Source organism: Heliangelus exortis, chromosome 22 (assembly GCF_036169615.1).
Source record: "Heliangelus exortis chromosome 22, bHelExo1.hap1, whole genome shotgun sequence".
Taxonomy (NCBI): domain Eukaryota; kingdom Metazoa; phylum Chordata; class Aves; order Apodiformes; family Trochilidae; genus Heliangelus; species Heliangelus exortis.
Genome location: NC_092443.1, coordinates 9,472,611 through 9,489,528, shown reverse-complemented (window position 1 = coordinate 9,489,528; position 16,918 = coordinate 9,472,611). Strand labels below are relative to the sequence as shown.

General features: G+C 46.2%; 1 protein-coding gene and 1 non-coding gene across 3 annotated transcripts; one reads left to right on the top strand and one right to left on the bottom strand.

Moving 5' to 3' along the window:
• The first annotated feature begins 29 nt into the window (after positions 1 to 29).
• On the top strand, positions 30 to 11,809 carry WDR5 (WD repeat domain 5). 2 transcript variants are annotated; one of them, XM_071766476.1, is made up of 14 exons: positions 30 to 286; positions 1,894 to 2,083; positions 2,975 to 3,083; positions 4,370 to 4,443; positions 5,326 to 5,415; positions 5,581 to 5,670; positions 6,730 to 6,813; positions 7,400 to 7,455; positions 7,609 to 7,655; positions 8,422 to 8,497; positions 9,130 to 9,163; positions 9,592 to 9,666; positions 9,928 to 10,015; positions 10,691 to 11,809. In XM_071766476.1, the coding sequence occupies exons 2-14, from the start codon at positions 2,003 to 2,005 to the stop codon at positions 10,789 to 10,791; spliced, it is 1,005 nt and encodes a 334-aa protein (XP_071622577.1). In that variant the 5' UTR covers positions 30 to 286; positions 1,894 to 2,002; the 3' UTR covers positions 10,792 to 11,809. The 2 variants fall into 2 exon arrangements, with proteins under 2 accessions (XP_071622577.1, XP_071622576.1); XM_071766475.1 differs by lacking the exon at positions 30 to 286 and having other exon boundaries at positions 1,690 to 2,083.
• A 1,329-nt stretch (positions 11,810 to 13,138) lies between these two features.
• On the bottom strand, positions 13,139 to 13,266 carry LOC139806684 (U6atac minor spliceosomal RNA). Its single transcript, XR_011730320.1, has one exon. It is a non-coding gene; the product is annotated as a U6atac minor spliceosomal RNA (small nuclear RNA).
• Between the last annotated feature and the right edge of the window lie 3,652 nt (positions 13,267 to 16,918).

Genomic DNA, 16,918 nt, shown 5'->3' with positions numbered 1-16,918 from the left:
GCTCCTTTTTGGCTCTCGGGCCTCTCCGTAGCAGTCCCGGGAGAGAGCGGCATTGTGCAGCCTTTGGCCCGCACCGCGCATGCGCCGTCCCGCATTCCCCCCGCCTGGCGGCCCCGGAGCTGCCGCCGCGTCCCCCCCCCTCCCCTTCCCCCTTTCTCTCTTTCTCCCCTCCCGTCGCCGGGCTCCTCCTCGCCGCGGAGGCGGCAGCGGCACCGCCGCTCTCTGCCGGTCCCTCCCCTACCCCTCCCCTTTCCCTTCCCTCCCCTTTTTCCCCCCCCTCTCCCCGGTAAGTCACCGAGCAGCGCGGGGGGGTGGTGGCGGTGGCGGTGCGGGCGGTTCCTCCCTCTCCCCCTCTCCTCACCTCTCCCCGGTTCCTCGGTGCCGCCTCCCCTCAGGCAGCGCGCGGAGCTCCCCCCTTCCCCTCCTCCCCCCTCACCCCCCTTTATTATTATTATTTTTTTATTTTATTTTATTTTTTTCTCCCCTCGTGGCGGGGGGCGCGCGCCGGGCCCGGCCCTTGCCTCGCGCCGCCGCCCCTCCCGGGAAAAGGCGCGCGCGCCGCGGGGGGGCCCGATCCCGATCCCATCCCTAATCCCATCCCCGGTCCCGTCCCTGATCACACCCACCTCCCCCCCCCCCCTTTTTCCCAAACTTTGGGGTCCCTGCAGCGAGCTGCACCCCTCCAACCTCCTCCCTTTCCCTTTCCCATTCCCTGCCCATCCCGGCGAGGGGCGGGGAAGGGAATACCCGTAGCCCGGGGGGGGCCCGGGGGTGGGTGTGCCCGGTACCGCCCGCCCCGCTCGTCCGAGGGGTTGCGGTGGTGCTGGGGGGGTTGTAACCCCCACATTCACGTCCCAGACACACACACGCACCCCGCGGGGTGTTGGAACCGGTGTCGGGGGTTGTGCGGGGAGAACGAGGGTGTAAGGGATGGAGGGAGGGATGTTGCGGGGTTGGCAGCAGGGTGCGTGCTCGCTGGAGTTCCCAGATCAGTTCCAGATGAAAAGGAAACTGATCCGCATGAGAAAAGTTGAATTCCTTGTAGCTGCGAGCTGGGGAGAGGGGTGGCTGCAAGAGGACGGGGAACTGGTAGCGCTTTGCTCCCTCCCTTCTCCTGAGGAGAGGCTTTAAATGCCGGTGTAGTCGCTGGGAGAACAAATTCTCTTCCTCCCAAATCCTCTGCCACCCGCAGAAAGAATCGGTGGGGTTTTTGGGAGCAGAGTTTTGAAGGGAGATCCCTCCCGGTGTGAGCTGGAGGTTTTTCTGTTCCTCAGCTGAAATGTAGCTGAGCTGCTCTGGAGATTTATTTTTTTTTTTCTCCCAACACTGGCACAGCAGAGCAAGGGATGATTGGGTGCTGGAACCCAGTGCTGGTTGGACTTGATGATCCCAAGGGTCTTTTCCAACCTGAGTGCCTGGATTCTTCTGTCCTCCTCACCCTTTAGGAGGAAAATACAGGAGTGAAGTACTCACATTCCAAGGAGAAAGGAATCTGATAGGGTGTTAAGCTGTGGAAATGTTTGTTATTTATTCCGTTATTTGTTTCCTTACCTAACCAACAAGGCAATTCACTGTTCCCTCCACCTTTTTTACAAAAGCTTGGATTTTCTGAGTACTTGTTTGATGTGTTTTGGGAACCCAAACCCTGCCACACCTAAAAGCTTCTCTGCTTTATGGAATGGGGCAGAGGGGGGGGGGAAACCTTTCCAAGAAGTGCTAGAAGGCCATGGCTGGGGTGCTTGGGCTTGCACATGAGTAGGTCTGGAGGCCTAAAATGTTGCTCTGAGCAGATCCAGAGCGTGGGGTTTTTATCCTGGCAACCTGCAGTTAAACTAATCCCATTCTCTGAGGATCTTTTTGACAGCTAATGAGAATATTTTGTTTTTCTTCCAGGTTTTCCTTTTGGTGCTGCTCTCCTCTCCGTGGCAAGGGCTGCCTTTTGAAGCAGCACATTCATTCTTCCCTTCAAGCACCATAAGTCTCATTTGCCAGCCTCAGAACCATGGCAACAGAAGAAAAGAAGCCAGATGCAGAATCCACCAAAACACAATCTACTCCTTCCTCCTCAACCAATCAGAGCAAGGTGTGTCCTCCCAGCAATAGCCCTGCAAATACACATGGCACCTACCTGCATATTCAACAGGCAAACAGAATTAGAGGATGGGATTCTCCTCCAGATTAACAACTTCTCTGCCTCTCCTGTCTCCTTGAGCTGAAAATGTGCTGAGGATTTTATGGGGAAAGCAAATGGGAGTGCAGCACCTTTTTTTGTGCTGTTTTTTTAAATGGGTTTTTTTGTTTTTTTTTCCATTGGTTGGTTTGGTGGAAGTTTTTGCTAGGAAAATCTTGTCACTTTGAGCACTGGGGAGGCAGGTTGGTTGTATCCTTGGAATGCCTACAGGCAACTGGGGAATGGGTGAATCTGGCATTGCAGTTGCAAAGGGGGGAGGCAGTTGCTGTGCAGGTTCTTTGAAGCCTGCAGATTCTCAGAGGAGGTGTTATTGTCTAACTGAAACCTTTGAAAAAGGTGAAAAAGAAGGAAAAAAAACAAACAACCGAACAACAAAAGAATTTAGGGGTTTGGAGGAATTGGCTGATGATTTAATTCATGCTAAGGGTGAAAGCTGGAAATGCTTAAAAGCACTACACAGATCAATCCCAAAAGTATTATTTTGCTGTACCAAGCACTTAATGGATGGACTGTTGGTTTACTCTCACCTGCTTGTTCCTGGCTTGGATGAAATTGATACCAAGGATGAGTTGGCATTGTGCATGCAGCAGTGGTGCACTGCTGACCCCAGGCAGCAAAGGTGTTTTGTTTTTTCAATTTGAAGAGAGGGGAGGAGACAAATGTGAATCTGGAATCTCCATTTTGGTGAACATCCATGCCATCCATCCCTGTGTACTGACCCAGAGCTTGTCACTGAGACACTAAATTGACAGTTTTGTTAAGTTGCATGTGTTCTTCTTGCAGCCTGCACCAGTGAAACCAAACTATGCTCTGAAGTTCACGTTAGCAGGACACACAAAGGCAGTCTCCTCAGTAAAGTTTAGTCCTAATGGAGAATGGCTAGCAAGCTCCTGTAAGTATTGCTTTCTTTCTGTTTCCTCTAAAACCTGCAAATGTGGGCCTTGGAGACCTGCCTGTCTTTAGTCTGGCTTTCCTCAGCTGGAGGAGGGCTGGAGTGGTGTGGTTCTTCTGAAAAAGAGCAATAGCAGAGCTGTCACTCTGAGTTAATCTTCTTGAAGCTTTTGAAGTTGTGTTGTTTGGATGCTTCATCTTCTCTGTGTTAACCAAGTTGGAGAGCCCTCACCTGCTCACTCTCCTTCACTCAGCAACAAAAGCAAACACAGGGTTTATTCCCTGGGCAAGGGAAACCCTTGTGCTTTCCTCTGTTGCTAAAGACACAGCTTAAGCTTTTAAATTAAATGTTGTGGATGGTTTCTGCAGGCAAAAGCTGGGCTGTGGGAAGTTAGGTGGCTTTGTGCTGGACTGGAGAGTGTGACATGGAGCTTCTGTCCTGTCTGTGGTGTTTAATCAGAGCCTTTGATTAGCCCAGTGAAATGTGTGTGTGTGTGAGGGGGGGTTCTTATAAGCAGTGTTTTGCTACTTGCTGTTCTGAGTAGTAGATCAAGTCCTCTTCTTGTCAGCTTTGGTATTTCCTAAGATTTTTTTGGTAGTCAGTATTTCTGACAGCTTTCTTTTGAGGCTGTGTTTGTGTGACCCTCAGTGGTCCAGGGAGGAGCTGTAGATAAGGAAAGTGAAACTGCAAAGAAGTGTTGAATATGATGAGGGCTTCTCAAATGTCTTGTGGACAAGGGAATGACTTGGATCTTTGACTTAACTGCAGATAATGCACCAAATATAAATTATTTTTGTGTTCATATGTCCTCATCAAAGCCCTGTCCCACCCTTCCCTTGCTCAGGTTTTCTCACCTTTACCTCTGGCAAAAATCACTCTTTCTCTGGCACGTTTTGCCAGTTAAGGTGGATGCTATGTTGGAGAGTTTGTAGGCATTCATTTGGTGTAATTTCTGTTCTTTTTGGACAAAAACATTTCAGCATCCTTACAGAACAGTGCTACTTTTACCACTGGCAATTAAAACAAAAGTAGAAACCCAAGTTGTCATCAGAGAAACTGAAGTGACTGGGTGCATTCCAGGCAGTTTCTGTAATCTGGGCTGCAGCAACAGCTTGGCCTGCACAAAACTGTCCCTCTACCAACTGCATCTTCCCTTCTGTGCTGAGGTCTGCTTAGGGAGGGAGAACTCCTCAGCAGAGATGTAATTAATGTATTTATTTCCACCTGGAAGGGGCAGCTCTGTCTTTTAATGCTCTTAATCTCCTAACTGGCACATTCTTTTCCAGCTGCTGACAAACTCATTAAAATTTGGGGAGCATATGATGGCAAGTTTGAAAAAACAATATCTGGCCATAAACTGGTAAGTGTGAGGACTGTGTACTTGAACATGAAATTTCCTGTAAAGAATTATGCTTGCTTTTTCTCATCCAGAAGCTTCCATTCTGGGTTAGTTTGACTTGTATAGAAAGTTTTTCAGGCTTGTTTTGTACATCTTTGTTTATACAGTCCTGGGCACCAGCCTGGGACTGGAATTGGTGAAGTTATTACTAGGTCAGGATGGAAATATGGGTGAAGTTCAGGCTGATAAGAGTCCCTGTGTGCACACTGCCTGGGCATTTTCTTGACTCTCTCCATTTCAGGATCACAATCCTCAGACCCAGCCCAGTGTTGCCTTGGGTGAAAATCCCTGGAAACTGTAGCACTGTGTCCTCTTCCCTTTTTCCTTTGTATATGGAGTGGAGTGGCTGCCTTTTAAGGAGTCTGATTTTTTTTTTTTTTTTCTTGTGTGGCTTTGCCTACATAAACACAACACTTACTCATTCTGCAAACTTCTAAAGAATACATGGACTGCCAAACCCTTTGGGGTTGTTTTCTGAAGTTTCTTAGGCAAGGGAAAAGCAGGACAATTTTGTTCTGCAGCTTCAGGGGACTCAGACTATGGAGAGTGAGCCAGTTGTCATGAAGAGAAGTCCCTTACTCAGATTACTTTATGTAGTTTAGGAATTCCAAGAAAGGGTGTTGGTGGCCACTGTGTGAAGAAGCCATTGAGGTTTTGGGTTATGGCTTAACTGAAAATGAGCAGCTGTCAAAGTAGCTCTTAGCACAGTCAAATGAATTCCCAACTCTCAGGGCTGAATTTTCTTTTCAGGCTTTAGCTGTGAATATAATATGCAGTCTGTGTTTTCCATTTTCCTGTGTTAGTGAACAAACAAGAGCTGAGAATTGTTTTCCTTTGTTTTAGGGAATTTCTGATGTTGCTTGGTCATCAGATTCCAACCTTCTTGTCTCTGCCTCTGATGATAAAACTCTCAAAATCTGGGATGTAAGCTCGGTAAGGGCAGAAACTTATTTTCTTTTCTCCTTCCCAGCACTGGCATCTAAATCTGGGGCTGGTGATGGATGCTTTGTGCATTGCACAGTGGTTAACCTAGTGCAGATCTGAATGCTTTTCTGGTGCTGCAGGATGCTGTATATTTAACTCTAACTCTTATTTCAGGGTAAGTGCTTAAAGACATTGAAGGGGCACAGTAACTACGTTTTCTGCTGCAACTTCAACCCTCAGTCAAACCTCATCGTTTCTGGATCAGTAAGTGATGTTTTTTTTCTCTTGTATTGTTAGTTCAAAGCAAGTACCTGACTCTCAGGGGACAGAAGTTCTAGGGATCCCTGGCAGAATGATGATGACACTAAACTGTAGCTACAACTAAAGCACTAAATTGCAATTAAAACTAAAGCTTTGTTTCCTTAGCAGTAGATTATGATTAGTGTAGCCCAGGACTTTTTAATAGAATGGCAAAGGATTTCTACAAGGAGAATCAATAGAGTGCAATTTGTAGGTGATGTAATATTAAATTTATAAAACAACTTAATTTCTCATCACCTAGATTCTAACTCAAAGTATGACTTCTAATCTCTGCACATCAGGTCAGTTATTAGTACATGGCATGCTGTGTCAATACAATAATAATAATCATCATCATCATCAAGACTTGAAAATCATATGAAATAAAAGAATGAGTCACTTAATCCTCACAGGATGCAGATGATGGGGCTGTCCCTGGCTGGGATGGGGGTCACAGTCTCATTGTCCAGCAGCAGTTCTGATCCAGGTTCCCTGTTTAGGACTTGTCAGTGCTTGATTTTGTAGCCAGTGCTCTATGTGCTGTCCAGTTTTCCAGTTCTGGCCAGGATGGGCCTGGCACCTTCTAGACTGGTGAGGAAGGGAGTCACCAACCTGGTCCAGGACACAGATGGTGGCCACTTGTCTTAGAAAGTGGCTTTGCTTACACCAGTGATGTTACCAGGGGTCAGGAGCAGGGGGAGCTGGTCACAACCCCTTACTGTGTCACTTCTGACAAGCACTTGTGACTCCACAAACGCAGCTTGTAGTGTGATGGTGTGGCAGTGCCACTGCTCTCTGCTTGGGGACACAGTCCTTAAGCCAGCCTCAGTGTTCAGGTGTCCTGTGTGGGGAGGCAGGGCTCAGGGAGCTGTGTTCCCCCAGCCTGTTGGTTTTGCCCTGCCTGGTGCTTGTGTCCCTGGTGCAGCTGGAGGGAGGCACCTGCACCTAAGTCAAGCTGTAACACCTTGCATGCCTCGAATAGGTGCATCATTAAACCACCTTGTGCATTTCTTCAACCTTCAGTTTGATGAAAGCGTGAGGATATGGGATGTGAAGACAGGGAAGTGCCTCAAGACCCTGCCTGCTCATTCTGACCCAGTTTCAGCTGTAAGTCCCTTCCAGTCACTGAACACAGTAAGGTGTTTGTTTTGTTCAGCAGAACTCCTACCTCTGGTTTCCAGAGGGGTTGTGCTCTTCACTTTGTGTTACTAAGCCTGTGTGTGGTGGAGTGGATGGGCCCTGGTGGATTTGCTCAAAGAGAAGCAAACAAACTGTTTTCTGCAAAATCAGTACATATTTTGGTCTTGGCTGTTGATAGTTTTGCCAGCAGTCTGCTGCAGGGGCTCAGGGTTGTGGTTGCCTGAGGATCAGGGAATAGGTTGTGTGGCTCTTGCTTTTGGGCTGCTCCAAGCTGTTACTGAAATCCAGGGCTGGGCAGCTCCATAATACGCAGTTTCACAACTCTTCCATTGAACAGGTATTATTGCTGAAATGCAGCAATCTTGAGATGAATACAGCATATTTCTGAAATGAAGAGAACTGAAAAAAAAAGAGCCTCAAATGTGCTGAACTGTCACTGTTGTAATGTGATTGTTCTGCCTTGTGTATAAGATACTTCACACTTATAAATTAGTTATTTGTAGTCAAGAGGTCTAGAAGTAAAGTTATTTTTTCCCCTTCTATCATATTGCAGGTGCATTTTAATCGTGATGGATCCCTGATAGTGTCAAGTAGTTATGATGGACTCTGGTAAGTGGTTATTTCTTGTCTGTAGCACAGACTTTTGCATTTAAAAAAAACCCTTTTTTTTTTTAAAAAAAAGCTTGTATTTGTATTTATAGAGCTAAAATCAGAACAGAGGCTTGAAAACCAAGAGTAATTTTTCTTTTTTGTTTGTAATAGTCGAATCTGGGACACAGCATCAGGCCAGTGCTTGAAAACACTCATTGGTAAGAGGAACACTTCTTGTTTGTGCTCCATTCTTTGCTGTTCAGTTGTGACACAGACTTTCTACTTCAGTGCTGTGAAGAGTGCCTTTCTTAAGCTCTCTTTTACAGCCTCCCTTCCATCTGTTTGTATCCTCTTGTCCTGTTTATTGCAGTAAGAGGAACCATCCACTCATGTGAATAAAACTGGCTTAAGCTTTGAGTGTTACACACTTTAGATGCACAAAGAAGTTTTCCAAAGTTTTCTGCCACTCAGCTGGGTGGTGCTTGCTGTGCAGCAGCCCAGAGCTGTTTGTGCTCTTGGCTGTGATGGAGTCTGTGGCTACACCAGCTGCCTGGTTTTATTGCAAGGTGCAGGAAGCATGTTGAGAACATGGTTAAGAAAGGAAACTCCCTGTTGGGCAGGTTGTTCCTACTCCTTCATGTTCTTATAAAGCATTACATAGACAAATTATATGGCATGTAGCCTCATATGATGATATTTAAAAGGTTGAGTGTCTTGCTCTGGTAAGTGTGGATGCAAGGAAGGAAGGTTCTGTTACAAAAGGCTATTTAAAATGTGAATAAAATGCTCAATATCCTGTTCTTAGATTCTTGAAAACAGGATCACCTTTCTTACTCCTTTGGTTTTCTTGAATTACCAAAGGGTGACAAAACTGAAAGCTTGTTTCTCTGCAAAACTTACCAACAAATAATTGTTGAAAGAAATTCTTTGTCAGGGGAACAATACAATGTGCACTGCTTAATGTCACTTTTCTTTTCCCTGTAGATGATGATAACCCTCCAGTGTCTTTTGTGAAATTCTCCCCAAATGGCAAATACATACTAGCTGCAACTTTGGACAAGTATGTATTTAAAAAAAAAATAATTCCCAGGCTTTGAAGTATTTGAGTATCAGATAAAACTTTTCATTTTGCTGTTATCATAGTAGTGAGACTCCACAAGGTCATACAGAGGTTTAAAGCCTGCAATGGGCTGTGCTTTGCTAAGGGCTCTGGCAGGACTTGACTCCTTAGGAAGTCCTGAAAGTGCTTGGTGACTGCAGCTCCTGTTTGTACCTTTTAAAACCTCAGCATCTGTAAATCATGGGATTGATGATGGTTTGTAGGGCCTCAGTCTGGTGGGTTTCTTGCCCTTGGGTGTGTTGGGAATTGGGGGGTGTCTGCCAGACACCTCCTCCTCCTCTCACTGTAATTTGCCATCCTGCCCATTGTTTCCTTCATTGTCTGGTGGTTATTTATAAAGAAACCTGCAGGAAATAATTAAATACACCTGTTTTCATGGAGGGGAATATGAATGGCATGGGCATGGCAGTAAAATTGATACTTGGGGGTTAACTAAAGTTATATTTGAAAGCCAAAGTAAAGTGATCCAGGTGGACTTCTAAGAACTAAGCATGGACAGACTTTTTGTGCTGCTAGGAAACTGTCAGATGAAAAAAAACCAAGAATTAATCTTTTTTTCTGTTGTTTTCCAGCACTCTTAAACTTTGGGACTACAGCAAAGGAAAGGTAAAACCAAATCTGGAGACTTAATATAAAAATCTGGATTTCATATGTTTTTAAACTTGCTTAATACTTTACAGATACCATAGGAAAAAGTGTTAATACCCTTTATTGGAGAGGACTAAAGATGTATTTATAAAAAGTCAGTGATTGGGTTTCTGCATAGCCCATGGACATGAAATAGAGCTACAGAGCTGCATTTTTCTCCTTATAAAAAATAAGTTACTGTTGCTTGGTTTCTCTCTAGTAGTGACAAATCCAGGGTGGGTTTTTTCTCCTCAGAATTGTTTAAAATCCTAGTGCAGAGATGCCCTCTGCATCCTCTGTATAAACTGGCAGAAAGAGGGGGGGATCTATTTAGTCTGTTTTACCAAGAGAGTTGCTCCTTAACTTGAGAGCTGCCTCCTTCATGTCCTGTGGCTCTTCCCTTTCAGTGCCTGAAGACCTACACAGGACACAAAAATGAGAAGTACTGCATATTTGCAAATTTCTCCGTTACTGGTGGGAAGGTCAGTGTTTGTTTGAGATGCTTTTTATCAACATTTGGGGTTGTTTTTTTTTACTTTTTCTATGCCTTTTCTCTGTAGAGCAAACAGAAGTTTAAGGGTGGGAATGTCCTTGGGTGGGTGCCATAGTCCAGTCCCTCTGAGCACCTCTGGTGTCTGTGTCTCCCACTGAATTCAGTAGCAGTTACAAAGAGAAGAGAGAATTTAAATAAATAAGAGAAAAATTTAAGTAATTGTGCTTTTTTTTTTTCCTCTACTCTCCAGTGGATTGTGTCTGGTTCAGAAGACAACCTGGTTTATATTTGGAACCTTCAGACAAAAGAGATTGTACAGAAATTACAAGGACACACAGGTGTGGAAGAGGATTTTGGTTTGGTTGTTGAAATACTCCTTGTGTCAGTGTGTGATGAGGGCTGAGCTGGAGCATTTTCTCTCTGATATTTAGTTCTGACTGTCAGGCCCATAAATTCTGGTCTGACTGGAGCTTAGTTGAATCCCAGGACTTAATTCCTTTTTATTTTAGTGGGCATCACAAGTGTTCATGTTCTAATGTGAGGGTTTTGCCAGCAGCTTACTTCATCTTTTGCAGTCCCATTGTTTTGGACTCTAAGTGGGTTTCATTTTCAGGCTCTGAAGATGAAGTGCTACCTAAGCACTGAGTAGGATGCTGGATATGCCTTACATGGAAATTAAAAACTGACCAGGTTTTTATTAGATGTTTCTGACACAGTGTGCCAAGAGTTTTGCCTGTGAAGTAAGCAAGAATCTGGAGTGGTTTTGCATTTTGGATTATGTCAAATGCTGTCCAGCTACTTCAGTCTGCCAGTGTTTCCTCTTACAGAGAAGCAGTAGTTGGAAAATATTTATGAATAATGTGTTTGTAATTCTGCTACAAGGGGGAAGGGAACTTGGCTGCTTGGTTTTAAAATGCAGTAGCAATATGCCTTCATTTTCAGAAATGCATGCTATGAACTGGATTTCCCTGCTGTGAATAATGACCCATCTCTGTCTTTTCCTTTTTGTTTAGATGTTGTAATCTCCACAGCTTGTCACCCAACAGAAAACATCATTGCATCAGCAGCACTAGAAAATGACAAAACAATTAAACTGTGGAAGAGTGACTGTTAAATGTTCCAGCATCACTTTAGAGACTGTCAGGAAAAAATGTTTTTAAAAAAAAAATTATTAAAAAAACCACATGAGAATATTAAAAATCCAGTTTGGCAGGAAACCTGAAGAATATTTGATAAAGTGGTTTCTGTTAGTCTTGGCCCAAAGAAAATGTTTTAGCTCTTTGCTAGAACTGGGCAATGTGGTGGAAAAAAAGAAAAAAAAAAAAAAGATGCAGTGTCTCCTTTTCTTGCCTAATCTTTTGGCAGACAAATGGATCATTCTGACAACGTGTTAGAAGTGTCAGCCTTTTATTGGACACCCCAAAGATACTGTACTTTTTGGTGGCATTACTTCTGGGCACTGCTGCTTAAGGAAGAGCTGCCAATCTACTTTGTAACAGTAAGTTAAGTCACAAGCCTAGAGATGTGTGTAATTTTTTTACATGTCTAATTTTTTTATTTTTCTTTTTTTTTTTCCAGAATGTAGCTTCTAGTCTCTTGAAGTTTCTGTATTGTTTTAAATAGGAGTACTGCATCTTTCAGGGTGCTTCATTTTAAACACTCAGCTCAAACTTTGTGACCAAATAAAAACATGAAGTTCCAGATTTCCCTCTTCCTGCCCCTGACTTGACTCCTGTGGTGAAATCTCCTCTTACCTTCTGTATAGTTGCTTACCTCTTGTTAAGTGTGTTTAATAGCTGCTGTTCTAGAGCAAAGTTACAGTTCTTCTGTTAACCATTAAAATGAATCCTGCTTGTAGTTGTTCTCAGCATATTTTTTTTTCTCTGCTGGTTATAAAGCAAGTTCACAAAACACTGTAAAGTTACTTCATTGTAAAAAGGAAAAAACCCAGACTTTTGTATCTTGAAAATCCATGGTATGAAGCTGTATTGATACTGGCATGACTCTGTACCTATTTCAGCCTTGGTATTTCTTTCCCTTCTTGTCATACCCATGTGGTATTTACACATCCAAAAAAAAAAAAAAAAAAAAAATACCATGTGCCATAATAAAAAGGTGGGATTTTATGTGTATGCTTGTGGTAAGAGTGTACTAGTGTGAAATGTCTGTGTTCAAAGAAACCAGCCTTAAAGACACCTTTGGAAGGAATTATTTCTGAAGCAGCTTTGAGTGAGGAGGGAAGGAGGAGGAGGAACAGCGTGGTGCTTTGTATCTGTGGGAGAGAAGGAGGAGCATAACTCGAGCCAAAATTTGTTTAAAGTAAGAAGATGGAACTGAAGGTGTCCTTTGCAGAGGTAACATTTGTACAAACCCTCCCAGAGACTTTTAGCTAAGGAGAAAGGAACCCTGCAGCCCTCTCCGTGGCTGAGCAGTGATCCAGGAGTTTGGGCTGGTTAAGAGCTGCACTGAGGCAGAGCTTGTATTGCACCCAAAGGGTTTTTTGGAAGGGGGTGTTCTGTTCCTAAGGAGCAGAAATCCATTGCTTTGGTTCTGACCTCATGTGCCTGGTGAGATCTGGAAATCAATTGCAGCACAACCCTCTCTGGAGGCTGCTCAGAGCTGCCTTGCTTTACACGGAGTGGAGGAGCCAGCTGCAAGGCATGAGGTACAGCTTTTATTCTAAAAATACAGAGTTTGTGTTGGGCTGGTGCTAAAATGGCTCTTTAATAATATAATAATAAGTCTTTTTGAGGTGTTTCACTACCCCCAGGAATTGAGGCTGTGGCTTTAGACTCAGTGAGCATCACTGCTGAAAGAATCAATTTATATTGTGATTATTCTGTTTTTTCAGTCTTTTTCACGTGAGCCAATGGAACTTTTCGATTGCAAGATTGGCAGTGCTGCTTTGCCAGGGTAAAGCAGAGCATTTTCCTTCAGCAGAGCGTTTTCCTGTGGATTCTAAAATATTTTGTAGCATTGTACTTCCCCTGGACCTGTGTCTGGGTGGCTCTGCTTGCCCAGCTGTGCTTCCCTTGTTGTCCCAGTCTATTATGATGGAGACAGTTTCTATCAGGAAGAAATCTTTGGAACAGGGGGTGTTCTCATCCCTCAAACTAAAGAATTCTTGCCAAGTTAAGTCCCTGGAATCCCATTTGGGGTCTGTATGGTCATGAGCTCTGCTGAGCTGCAGCTAAACCCATCCTGGTGTGTCAGGGGTGTGGTGATGGCCAGGATTAGCTAATTTCATGCTGAAAATGATGGTGCAATGGCTGAGCTGCCTTGTGCAAGGTTGTTGCTTTTATTAGGTGCAGGCTGGTTGGAGCAGGCCCGGAAGGGAGCTGGGGCTGTGAAACTGAGGAAATGGGAGAATCTGGAGGAAGAAAGGCAGCAGGGGGGGCTGTCTTTTTGTTCGCTGGTTTTCTTTTAAGGGTTTCCCGTGAAAAACAAAGGAAAAAAAAACCCGAAAACATTGGTTAGATGCCACGAAGTAGGTGGCAGTGCCTTAACCGTATGTGTGTTGTACAGGCCACTAGGGCCTCTTCCATCCTTATCAAGGGGAGTGCTAACCTTCTCTCCTTTCATACAACACGGCACTACTCCTGCTCTTATTGCTATTTAAACCTCAAACATCTCTCTTCTCTAAAGGCCAGGGTAAGACACATTCCGCTTCCTCTTTCTCCTCAGTGTGACATCTCTCGCTAATCCCCATACATCACTTTTACTCTCGTTCCTCATGGGCGTAAAAAACCCCCTCAAAACCCCGTTAAAATTACAGCAATCCAGGGTTTTCGCCCCCTTTTTAATATATTCATCGCTCCGAGCCAATCAGATCGCAGCCACCGCCCCCTCTCTGGCCGCCCCCTGCCGGTGCCGCCCCTCACTGTCCAGCTGGCGCCTTTCCCGCCGGAGAACAGTTCGGCTGCCGCCTCGCTAATGGCGGCGGGAGGGGTGGAGGACGCGGGTTCGAGTCCCGCCTCGGGCAAGGGGCGTGGGTCGGGTGCCGTGAGCGGAGTTCGGCCTGGCCCAGCTCCCGAGCGGGATTTGCGGGCGGAGCCGCCTAATCTGCCCAGGGTTTAGCCGTATTTCTGAGTATCCCGAAGGTTTAAGTGGGAACATGAATGCACTGGGGGATTTGCTAATCAAATTTTCTTCTGCCAGGGATGGGAGGGAGGATGCTCCCTGACGTGATCCCTGGACTGCCTCGGAGCCAGTGACACGCGTGAAAAGAAAACCACGCTGGTTCCAGGTGTGGAAGCAGTTGTGGAAGTGGGTTTGCTCCCCCACCCCTACTCTCTTCTGAAGTGCTTTTCCTTCTGCATCCCAAAGGAGTAAAAGCCAAGCAAACAACCAGCAGCACCTCAGCCCAGCCACAGCAGTTGGTCTGGGGTCAGGGGGATGCTCCCACCCCAGTGTCCTGCTGCCGGTCCCCCCCGTGCTGGGTTTCGTGCACTGGTGTTGTCCTCATCTGCTCTCCTGGATCTTCCCTCTCCATTCCCTTTGGGAAGGACCAGCTGGCTCCATGGTGCAGGAGCTGCTGTGCTGGATGAAGCCAGGGATCCAGGTGCTGCACCCAAGGGTGTGCGTGGCCCCCCACCCACCAGCTGCTGCATCCCCTGCTCCGGGCTGCCCCTTCCAGGTACTGCTGAGTTTATTAAGGGATTAAAAGTCATTTTCCCCTCTTTATTGAACGCTCTGATACATGCACGCGTTTAAATCAATCCCGTTTCCTGCTTTTTATCCCTTCTCCCCGCGGCTTTCAGGCTCTGCTGTGTCAGAGGGTTTTATAATCACATTGTTCCGAGGCAATGAGACCCCGCGGGTGGTTAAAGTGAGTTGGACGAAGGAGTTGGGTTGCTCAGGCACTTCTCCCAGGTGCTAATTGTCCCTCCTCGGCTGTAGATGCCCCTGCTTGGATAAATTGATGCCGTCTCCCAGTGAAATACTAATGAGTGGATTCACTAACGAGGATTCTGTGTGCCGATTCGGTCCCGGTTCCTGCCTGCTCAGGAGCTGGGTCTGGCAGGGGAGATGCTGGGTCTGGCAGGCTGGGGTGTGCCTGGCTGGGGGATTTCTGGTGCTGCTGGCAGGCGGGTGCTGGATGGGCTACATAAGCAGCTTAATTTGTCATTTTAATTTTTTAATCCCGTGCATTCAGTTGCGCTCTCTTATTAGTAAGCATTAGCTCCCTAAGTCCCATTAGCTCCACTGAGAGCTGGGGCTTTGCTCGTGAGGACACCAGTGGGGGAGCCAGCGGGGGCTGGGGGCCTGATCCTGCAGCTGGTGATGGCCACGGTGCCCTGAGTGGCAGTGGGTTTGATCCTGACCCCACAAGATCAGGGCTGTCAGGGCTTGGTGCTTTCCTTCCCCTGCTTTCCTACCCAAACCCCAACCAGGCTCCATCCAGAGCTGATGCAAACCTGGGGCTGGGCCCATTTGGCTTCACAATCTTTATTATGGCAACTGTTTTCTTCTGGGCAAATGCATATTATATATTCAAACCCACCTTTCCTTCCATCAGGTTTTCCCTTGAGCCCCATGGCCATCCCCAGGGCTTTACTTCATTTAGAGAATCTCAGGCCTTGGATTTAAAAATTAGTTGACTGCTTCTCTTTAATAAAATTATTCCTGCTTTCTTTAAATAGCACAATATGTCACAGAAAGCCAGTGGGTCCCTTCATGAAGATGAAGCAGCTCAGAGAGGAGAAAAAAGAAGGGGGGGGGGGCAAAAAAAAAAAGAAAAAAAAAAAAAAGTAAAACACATATCTCCCCAAACCCCTTCTGCCTAATCCAACTGAATTAGAGGATTTCGAAGTGGATTTAAAACTAAATCTTGATTAGGGAGAATTTCTCTCCAAGAGCTGCTGCGCTGTAGTATTAATGGGAAGTGATCGTGGACAGAGGAAATAGGACAGAAATAACCAAGGGTAGCACTACGTGCTCACGTCTGTGCATGAACTGAAGGAATCAGAATTCCTCAAGAGGAAGAGGGAGAAATTAAGCATTGACAGAAGCAGACTGGGTGCCACGGGGCTGGCCAGAGAAGGAGGGAGCAGCAGGATCTCTGCTGCACCGACGGCATCGCCCTTGATTCCGGGGAAAGGTTTTGCAGGTGGAAAACGAGCGGGATCCACGGCTCCGGGGGAAGAGCTGGGAGGAGAGAAGGTCTCTGCCTGCTCCCCCAGACCTGGTGTTCATCCTCCCAGACCTCCATGCTCTCAGGACACATGCCTGGAGGTGCTCATGGGTTCCTTTCTCTGATGACCTTCGTGTTCGTCCTCCCAGAGGGTAAGTGCAGCTTTCCCCAGGGGGGTGGTGTGTGCCCATCCCTTGGGGTTATGGGTGTTTGCATCCTCCCCAAACCCTGCTGAAGGAGGAGTTAATCTTTGGATGAACTGGGGGGGCATTCTAGCCCCAAGCAATGCAGCTGTGGGTTGGTGGGTTTAGGTTGGAGATAAAGTCATCATATTTCGTGCAAATGGAGGGCATGGGGCTGGGAATTGTGATCCCCATGGACTCGTTTTCCCTGGTACTGCTGGGGCAAGGACTCCCAGCTCCTGAAAACCCCCTGGGAACAGGTAAGGAGAGGCTCAGGAAAGGCTCTGGGTCAGAATTCAGAGACAGGCAAAGGTGAGGTCAACACTAAATGCAACCTGAATTTCTGTTATTGTGATTAATCAGTGCAGAGTGATGTGTTTGCCTGATAAACTCTGAATGATGTAAATATTATCATTTGAAAGCTTTGCTGTTTTGGGGTTTTTTTGGTTTTTTTTTAAAGAATGCTGAGAAATGGCTTAATTCCCATTCTGGTTTAGGGCAAGCAATTCTCAGGTGCAGGCACTGGCCCTGCAGGGAAGGAAAAGCTGTTACCAGTGTGCAAAGCTGTGAGGACACAGACAAATGTCACTGTCCTGGGGTCAGGGACACCTTGGCTTGCAGTCACCCCCTGAGAATTCCCCTTCTGGGTTGTTTTGCCTCCCTGATAGACCCTCTGCTAAAAGTGGGGTTGCATTCAGACAGCAAACCAGTGAAACCAGTGAAAAAAAACTGAAAAAAACACACCAGTGAAACCATCCCTTTGGTGTGAGTGACTCCAACACCAGCTGAAACTGGAGGAATTTGGTGAAACAGGCAAAAGGGTTTTCCAAGAGCGGCCAAGCCCTGGCTCAGTGATGCCTGAGGTTGGGAGGTTTCACCTACTCTTGCCAAACCCTCTTCCCGAGCTCCCTTTTCCACACTCTCTG

Bases quoted from the DNA above. Each gene is read 5' to 3' on its own strand.
- WDR5 (XM_071766476.1), top strand. From the start codon at position 2,003: ATGGCAACAGAAGAAAAGAAGCCAGATGCAGAATCCACCAAAACACAA. The intron at 3,084-4,369 runs GTAAGTATTGCT...ATTCTTTTCCAG, and splicing joins AGAATGGCTAGCAAGCTCCT to CTGCTGACAAACTCATTAAA. The intron at 9,667-9,927 runs GTCAGTGTTTGT...TCTACTCTCCAG, and splicing joins TCTCCGTTACTGGTGGGAAG to TGGATTGTGTCTGGTTCAGA.